Source organism: Erythranthe guttata, chromosome 7 (assembly GCF_056151865.1).
Source record: "Erythranthe guttata isolate IM_541 chromosome 7, IM_541, whole genome shotgun sequence".
Classification (NCBI taxonomy): Eukaryota; Viridiplantae; Streptophyta; class Magnoliopsida; order Lamiales; family Phrymaceae; genus Erythranthe; species Erythranthe guttata.
The window spans coordinates 5,703,706-5,713,581 of NC_142539.1; the positions used below are offsets into that span (position 1 = coordinate 5,703,706).

A 9,876-nucleotide genomic window follows, 5' to 3' on the forward strand; every position below is an offset into this window, starting at 1 on the left:
ACGTCCACTCTTGCGGTTTCAAATTTCGTGGAATCTTCGAGATTATATGAAATATTATCATTTTTGTACCCATTTTATCCCATTCGAACTCCACATTTTGAAGCAAGATGATCATAAAATGTGTTTTTTGACTTTTATATATATATGTATCAGATTGTGATGCAACAAAAACTGTATTTTTACACAATACGAGTACAAACTAGAGCACATTCCATGAAATCTAGATGATAATATTGAATTTAACACCATACGGGTAGAAATAAAAGAAAATATTATAGTTGAGGGGTGTAAATATAATTATCGAAATAAGAGGGGTTTGTTCGTAAAGGGTCGTTGTAATTTACCCTACTTATTTATTTATTTTTGTTTTAGAAGTCACATCACAGTCGAGAATTACTCCCAAAGATAAAGCGTCTCCTCCAGCAAGTGCACACACACACACACACTGTGTGAGTAACAGGAATCTGCTGGTGTGGAAAGTCTGCTTTCTTTCTTATCCACAGAATAATTCAATTCCAAAAGTTTTATTTTACTTTCTCTCTCTAGAAAATATAAAAGAAAAAAAAAAAAAGACGAACAGAGATTTCGGAAAATGGGAAGAAAGAAGCTGGAGATCAAGCGAATCGAGGAGAACAGTGATCGGATGGTTTGTTTTCCAAAGAGAAGAAACGGTTTGATTAAGAAAGCTAAGGAATTTTCTGTTCTCTGTGATGTCGACGTGGCCGCCATTATCTTCTCCAAGAGAGGAAAGCTTTATCAGTACTGTAGCGCCGATAGGTAATTAACACCATCTAATCTTTTTTTTTCTTCTTCTTTTTTTTTTCACGGTGAAGAAATTAATTTTCTATTTTTTCTTTTTTTTGGTTAATTACTTTAGTATTTTTTTTTTATTTTTTTTTTGTTTGTATAGTTGAAATTGTTGGTTGGTGGAAGTTTCAAAAGCCTAGGTCTCATATTCCTAAAATTGGAACTTTTGGAGATAATTTAGCAACCAGTTTTACGATGTTTAGAGCTACATGGTGGGAGTTTTTTTTTTTTTTTTTCCTTTAATAATAACTAGCATTTCATCCCGGGCGATGCACGGGGTATTATTCAAATAGTGAAAAAAAAAATAATCAATTTAATATATAATAAGAAAATATAGTACACTAATATAATAAAATTTAATAATGTAGTATTATTCATATTGAATTTCTAGATTTATCTCTTAAGATTTGAGATATATTGATGAAAATTAGGAGATCAATAATTGTTGAAAATTATAGTTAATAAATTAGTACAGAAAAAATATTAAAAATAAATAATTACATAAGTAGCAATAAAGTAGGATTCTTCACTGATTAGTTTAATTCTGATAATTGTTAAAAATTATAGTTAGAAATTAGTAGAGAAAAAATATTAAAAATAAATAATTACAGAAATACCATCGTTTCTTTCTTTTATATATAAGATAATTATATTTAATAAGGTATTTGGATTTTATTATATTTTTTTTTTCAGAAAACGTGAATAAAAAACAAAAAATTAGCCTTGTAAGTCACACACCCTTATTGTTAATCTTTAAAAAAATAGTTAATTGGATTAAACCAAGAAGAATTGGATCAGATTTGATTACTTAGAATATTGGATATTCAATTTGGTATACTTGAGTTGATAATACACACCAATATGATAGTCCACATTTTGCATTGGAATTAAAATATGACTAGTAATTCATAACAGATTGTAAATCATTAAAATTAATATATTAAATGATGTACTAGTAGGTTATTGCGATTCATTTGAACTCGACGCCTATTTTGAAGTGTACTAAAGTTGAAAAATAATATAATAAAAGTATAACTCCATATTTTTCACATTATCCTTAGAAAAAAAAATTGTTTCATGTATTATTTAAGAATTACATAATAAATTTAATCCATTTGTTTAAATATATTAATAGTCATGTGCTTTCAGAGCCATCTTTTTGGGTTTGTTTGATGCTACATCCGGTGAAATACAATCAGATGATTATTAACCATTGATCTGCACACAATCACACACACCCATGTGTATGTGTGCTCAATAAAAGATAATGGTCAACAAAATAATAAATGTAAAAGTTCAATCTTTTAGCATATACTCTGAAATTATTAAGTTTTGGTCCTCCCATCGAACTTTTTTTTTTTTTTTTTTTTTTTTAATTCTAATGATTTCCCTTTAACATTTTGACTCTAATAATCGAAATTAACTATCGATTGGTCCCGACAAAACTAAATTTGAAAAAATTGAGAAAAAGAACCCCTAATAAGGAACTAAATGGTCTCGAACGGGTAATTTCAAGATCCTTTACGCAAACCTTGTCTTGTTGGAAGAAGTTTTGTTGTACTCGATCTTGCAGGTTAACATTGGCTACAAGTTCTTACTCATAATCGGCATATCATCTTTTGATCATGTTTTCTTCGACTAATCGTGCATTTATGTTTCCACCTTGATGTCGATTTTTTTTTGTTCTCTTACTTACGCCTATCTAACATTATTTCCTATGCAACAAAAGTATTACAAATTTCCTCACTTTTTATTTAAGATGTGAAAACTTGAGCTTATTTAGCCGGTCACGTTGGTTATTGGTCGATTGGTCACATTTTAAGACTCTCATATATAAGTGAAGATGTATTTTTATGTTAATTTTTAGGGTCCATTTGATATACACCCCTAGAATGGAAAATATATAGGGATAGGTCCACCCCTAAAATTCTTTCTTTGAGATACCCCTGGAGATGCAAAAGTACTATTGTGCCCTTAAGTGTAATTTTCGCCCAACTGTATTTAGTATTTCTGCCCCTACATTCAGCATAATGTTGAACTGCATTTAGCATTTTGGGCCAGCATTTATCATTTTTATATATTATTTTAATAAAAAATATAAATTCTTATTTTATTATTATTTTTTATACATATCGTATTTTGTATTTTTGTATTTTTTTTAATTTTTTTATTTTTTTTTAATTTTTAATTTTTTTAATTTTTTTAATTTTTTAATTTTTTTTAATTTTTTATTTTTTTAATTTTTTTAATTTTTTTAATTTTTTTAATTTTTTTAATTTTTTTAAAAATTTTTTAAATTTTTTTTTAATATTTTAAATATTTTTTAATTTTTAATATTTTAATTTTTTTTGATAAATTTATTGTACTGAATTGACTATATATGACTACAGTATACCACAGTCATGTATAGTTATATGTAATCATATACTGTCTTTTTACCCCAAAATTAATCTAAACCAACAACAAAATTCACAATTTAATCTTGATATTATAAATCAACTAACCCAAAAATAATGAAAAAACACAATCACATGCATATAATCTTCAAAACATGAACACGCATTACTAAACATTAAAAAAACATAACATACATATAAATATATGTTACTACACGTGACTATAGTTATATACAATTATCTATAGTTATACAAGTGGCATAAGTCTGGAGTACTGTAGCGTGAATCCAACTTCACAAAGGCACTTCATCGAATTTTATTCTCCGCATGTCATAAAACTATAATAAAAGCAAAACATGCGACAAAAAAATAAGAGTTAAATAGCAAAATGGAACATGCGAGTTAGATTACATGAAAAATACAAAAAAATATGATTTTTTTGTTGATAAATTTACTGAACTAAAATCGACTACAAATGACTATAGTATACTACAAGTCCTATATACAGTCATGTATAGTTACATGTAGTCATGACTATACATGACTACATGTGACTGACTATATATGACTGTATATGACTAAATATAACTGTATATTCATCTGACTCAAATTAACCATTTTAGTAACCACTACTCGTTAACTTTCTATTACAGACAAATAAAGCTCTCATTAGGCATTTCAAATCATCTTCAAATAAATACTAAAAAAAATACATATGATTTATAATAAAAAATCAAATTACATGAAAACAACAAAAAAAACATGATTGTTTTTGTTGATAAATTTACTGAACTGAAATCAACTACCAATGACTATATTATACTACAAATCCTATATACAGTCATGTATAGTTACATGTAGTCATGACTATACATGACTACATGTGACTGAGTATATATGACTGTATATGACTAAATATAACTGTATATTCACCTGACTCAAATCACTCATGTAAGTAACCACTACTGGTTAAATTTCTATTACAAACAAACAAAGCTCTCACACATTAGGTATTTCAAATCATCTTCAAATAAATACAAAAAAAAAATTATATATGATTTATAATAAAAAAATCAAATTACATAAAAAATACAAAAAAAACATGATTGTTTTTGTTGATAAATTTACTGAACTAAAATCGACTACAAATGACTATATTATACTACAAGTCCTATATATAGTCATGTATAGTCATGACTATACATGACTACATGTGACTGAGTATATATGACTAAATATAACTGTATATTCACCTGACTCAAATCACTCATGTAAGTAACCACTACTGGTTAAATTTTCATTACAAACAAACAAAGCTCTCACACATTAGGCATTTCGAATCATCTTCAAATAAATACAAAAAAAAAAAAAATTATATATGATTTATAATAAAAAAAAAATCAAATTACATAAAAAATACAAAAAAAAACATGATTGTTTTTGTTGATAAATTTACTGAACTAAAATCGACTACAAATGACTATATTATACTACAAGTCCTATATATAGTCATGTATAGTTACATGTAGTCATGACTATACATGACTACATGTGACTGACTGTATATGACTGTATATGACTAAATATAACTGTATATTCACCTGACTCAAATCACCAATGTAAGTAACCACTACTGGTTAAATTTTCATTACAGAAAAACAAAGCTCTCACACTTTAGGCATTTCGAATCATCTTCAAATAAATACAAAAAATAAATTACATATGATTTATAATAAAAAAATCAAATGAATCCAAAGAAAAATATTTTAATATTAATTGTTCATAGATCTTCAAAAACATAGTAGATCTGATTTTTTTTAAATAAATACAGTAAATATATACGAATCGAAAACCACCAATTCCAGATCTAAAATTCACCATTAGATCTGACACAATTTCAAATTTTCGAATTCAGTTGGTTTCATAAAAAAATAATAAAATAAGGTGAAATAGTGATACGAATTCAGATCTTCGAAAAATAAATTAAAAATGGATTGACATTCATAAATTAAAAAAATAACTTAAAAAAAGTGAAGTGAATTAATACCGAGTTCAAGACGGTGGGAGGAGCAACGACGGAGCACGGCAGCAACGACGGAGCACGACGGAGCACGGCAGCACCACGGAGCAACGGAGCACGACGGAGCACGGCATAGCGCCAGAGCAGCGGAGAAGACGAAGTGACGGAGAAGGCGGAGCGACGGAGAAGCGGAGCGACGAAGAAGGCGGGGAAGCGGAGAAGCGACGGTGGGAGGTGAGAGAGAAGAGAACAAGAATTTTGAGAGAGAGAGAGAAGAGAAACGTGGGAGAGGGAGAGAGAAAAGAAAACGGCCGTGAGAAGGGAGAGAGAAATTAAGGAGAGTTGGTGAAATTTAGGGTTTTAAATTGTAACTAAAAGGGTAAAACTGGTATTTCAATTTGTCTAGGGGGTCTATCAAATTAAGATTAAAATTTGGGTTTTTGACTAGCAAAGAAAAATCCTTAGGACCTTTCCCTATATATTTTCAAAACTAGGGGGTTATCCCTCATTTCCCCTAATTTTTAATTGAAAAAAGAGAGAAAAAAGAACAAATGGATATTCTATGTACTAAGGAATGAATGTATACTCAAAATTCTAGACAATTTATGAATGTTTCCTTTTCGGCTTTCCAACATTCCATATTTGATAAAGTACATATGATTTTGTTTCTTAGTGAAAGATCATTCCATTTCTTGTTTGCCTTAACTTTATTCCAATTGCATTTTTATTCTTCTTTTGGTTTTACCTCAATTTTATTTTGTTTTTGCATGGGCATTTTTTTTTTACCTTGATCACGTTTTTATAGTTGTTGTTATAAACAGCATGGCGCAGGTCCTGCAACAATATCAAAGTCAAGTCAAGAGTGAGAAAGATGGTTGCAATACAGAGGTAAGATTCACGCTTCCGGCGATGGGTTTTGAAAAAATAAATAAAAAGAAACTGAATACTCAGGTCTTACACAAGATTTATATTGTAAAAATATTGATCGGTACTGAAATTTGAAATATTATCACTCATCAATTAGGGAAGATAATTTCGTAATTTTTCACGAGTGTTGTATGACTGCTGGCCTTTTGTCATTTAAGCTGATGGGATGAATATATCATAAAATAAAAGAAAGAAAGAAAATAGGAGTTTGGTCGGATAATTCAACTTCACTTTCGTATATGCATAGATAGGTGATGGATAGTATTGTTTGATTATTATTTTTTTGGTCGATGATAGTATTGTTTGATTTAATTATGATATATAATTGGTGATATTAGTAAGTACATGATTTTGATTGATGTTTATTCGTTGAGATATGTGGTGTTTGGAATTTTTATGGACATCGGTCTCGTGTGATGTTTGAGGCCTAATAATTCTTCCAAAGATAGAAATAAATCTACTAACAGACGCGATTCATTACTTGGAACTATAGGGAGGCGATTTTCTTGTTTGAAGTAAAGTCTCTCCATTTGGATGGTAGGATTTGGAGGAGAGATCTCAAAACCATAATAATAAATGTCCTGCACTTGTTTGGGTTGAGGGATCTGATAAAGAATTTCAAATCCACACTCGTCTGTTTTAGTTATAAATTGGGTCATTCGTATGGATTTCAAATATCTCCATATTGGAGTCATTCTAAATCGTTCTTTCAAATTTCATTCCCCAAATCAAATCATTCCATCCAAATGGACAGAGGGATTTGAAATCCCACACAATTGCTCAAAAAACAACTAAAATGACGGCATTGGATATGAAATTCCTAAATCAATTCCTTTCCAGGCGAATGTACCGTAAGTTTAAATTTTCATTTGCAATCCCTTCTTTTTTATTCTTAATTTACGCGTTTTTAATATTAGTGCTCATGATACTTTGGTAGATGGGTTTTGAATCTATTGCCATTTGCTCGCTCTCTTTCTCGATTCTGTGATCTCTTAATCTTCTAACACGTAACGATAAATTAGTCGACCAACATAGTTGATTTTAGTCGACCACCAACATCCATTCGTATATACATTTATTTATTCATATACATAACAACAAATTAGTCAGTCCACCTAACACTCCCCTCGAGCTAGAGTCTATGAGTAAGTAGAAATGGCGAATTAGAAATGCCAGAATAGCCAGAAATATGCCCCGTTTGGTTGCCAAGATAAGCCATGATTAATTAAATAGTTGGACTTAATTTGATGTTTGGTATCCCCAATAAATTGCCGGGTCGACCCCCAAAATTATATATTCATGGCTTATCTTGCCTTCTAATGAGTTTTTTTTGTTGGATGTTGCAAGCTCCAATAAAATAATTGGGTTTCATTAGATTATTTAATCTTATCTTGGCTAATCTTATCTTGCCAACCAAACGGGGCCTTATAGAATGAACCGACTCTATGTATAAGAGATGGGAACATGGTTGTAATAAATAAAGAAGAAATTCTGCAGAATATACACACTAATCTACATATAAGGGCATTCATTTCACAACGTGATTGATTGGCAGGATCTGTACTCCAAAAACGGTGATTATCTTACTTATGGAGAGCTTCTCCAAACTGTTGGAAGGTAACTTTCCATTTTTGAATAATTTTATTTTCTTTTCGTTGAAAAGATTTCGGTGTAGTTACCTCGCAAGTTATATTTCTTCCCATAGTGAACTTAAGGAGCCACGTGTTGACCAGCTAAGTGTGGCGGACCTTGGGCTCATGCAGAAACAACTTGAGACTGCATTAATGGAGATACGTTCCACTAAGGTTTTCATCTTCACTCTCGATTATTTGTTTACAGTCCCTTTGTATATTCTACTAAATGAACTGTAGAAAACAAATGTGACCCTAAATATATAAAGTGCATCTAGACGAGTATTCTGCTAAGAGAAAATTCATCATGCCTCATTCAGACCAGCAGTTCGTCTGCTAATATCGTTTTTCTTCGATTGTCTATGTTTTTTCTTTTCCCTAGTAGAAAAATGGATTTTTACTACGATCATTAACCGTAGCAAAAGGTATCAAATTCATACTAAAAAGGCTTTTGCTACGAATTTGCCCTGTAGCACATACGGGCGTAACAAAAGCTTTGCTACGGTAAATGGCCGTACCAAATACTTTTTTCGATGAGCTGAGCTTATGTGGCAAGAATGTTCGAACCTCTTGAACATTATTAGCAGGCTTCTTTGCAGTTTCTTGTCAACCTGTTAAAACATATTAAAGTTAATTTCCAGAAAACATGGTATTGCTTTTCCGTTCATACAATATTGTGATGTCAGAATAATTTATTACTTCATGCAGACAAAATTGATGACTGATGCTCAGTCAAGCCTTCAGGAAAAGGTGCGCAAGTCTATTTTTGCCACCAGTGAGTGTGTGTGTGTGTGTGTGTGTGTGTGTGTGTGTGTGTGAAAAAAGATAAAAGCTTAGATGTTTTTGCGGAGAATTGGTTCATGTTAAGTAAGATAAGTGCTTACAACAGCTTATATTCTGTGAACAGGAAAAGATGCTGGAAGAAGAAAAAAAGCATTTCAACGAGGTTATTAAAGTTGAAACCCTGCATATAAATTACGGTTACACAAAAAATGAATTCATTACACACAATTGTTTACATCATACAGATTGTTGAAGGCAATAACTGTGCTAAGAAAAAGAAGGTGGTGGTAGATCTCAACTTTTCCGCAGACGGCTAAATGACAAATAGAAGCATACAACACCAGACGGACCTCGTTCAAACTTTTATATGTAAAATAAAAAAATATAATTCATAAAAATGCATGCGAGTATAAATAAAAGGTGCTCGAGGAATATCTACCTACCTCTTTATTGTTGCATGGTGTGTAAGCTGCTTGACCAATGACCCCTCTCGTGTATTCGACCTTTTGTTAAATATTGCTCTGTTTTTAATGCTTTGCTTTAGCCCGCACCACTTTTATCATTGCATACAAACGTGTTAGAATAATCTTCACCTGAAAAATTAGGCTTCCTTTAGTTGTTGTTGACGTGGATTCACAATATTGCAGAGAAAGAAAAGAAACTAAACAATCTCCGGCTGTCTTAATGCCATCTTAGCCGGTGGACCGACCACATATATAGTGTAGTGTTCTTGATTTTGTCTGACCATGGAGAATTTCATCATTCCGACGACTCTTAAGAGTGACTTACCACTTAACTGCTATAATCGATTTAGCTGCATAGAAAAATTGACTTGCGATTGATTTATATATGCATCATAACTAGCAGCTAATACCTGCATTCAATATTTTAGTGTACTCGCACGCTCCATTCAAAATCTTACACGAGTCTAAAAAAACTCAATTATCTTTAGGAACACAGTTTTCGTGTAGAAGAGAACAAGAAAGAGAGAGAGAGAGAGAGAGAGATCTAGTCAGAGCCCTGTATTTAAAAACATTGTGCTTCATGCTACGTGTTTTTGATGAAAATAGAGTTTTGAAGAATTAATCATTCCGTCACACCGGTTTGTTCATCGGGTTATATCCTACCAAGATTATCTCTTTAAACTAGAATTTAAACTTAAAACGTACTTTAATCAATTCTACTACGAAACGTTGAATTCTCCTACACTTGATCATTTTCTTTCCTAGCAACCTCGAGGCAAGAACTCCTATTTATTGCATAGCATGTTGTATTGCATGCCCATGTTATAAACATGAGATGTGCCCACAAA

At 30.9% G+C, this 9,876-nt stretch overlaps 1 protein-coding gene across 1 annotated transcript; it reads left to right on the plus strand.

The window, feature by feature from the left end:
- Nucleotides 1-382: 382 nt before the first annotated feature.
- On the plus strand, nucleotides 383-9,095 carry LOC105964530 (agamous-like MADS-box protein AGL27). Its single transcript, XM_012989036.2, has 7 exons — nucleotides 383-777; nucleotides 6,045-6,111; nucleotides 7,706-7,767; nucleotides 7,856-7,955; nucleotides 8,490-8,531; nucleotides 8,689-8,727; nucleotides 8,810-9,095. Exons 1-7 carry the CDS (start codon nucleotides 593-595, stop codon nucleotides 8,879-8,881), a joined length of 567 nt encoding a protein of 188 aa, XP_012844490.2. The 5' UTR covers nucleotides 383-592; the 3' UTR covers nucleotides 8,882-9,095.
- Nucleotides 9,096-9,876: the final 781 nt, after the last annotated feature.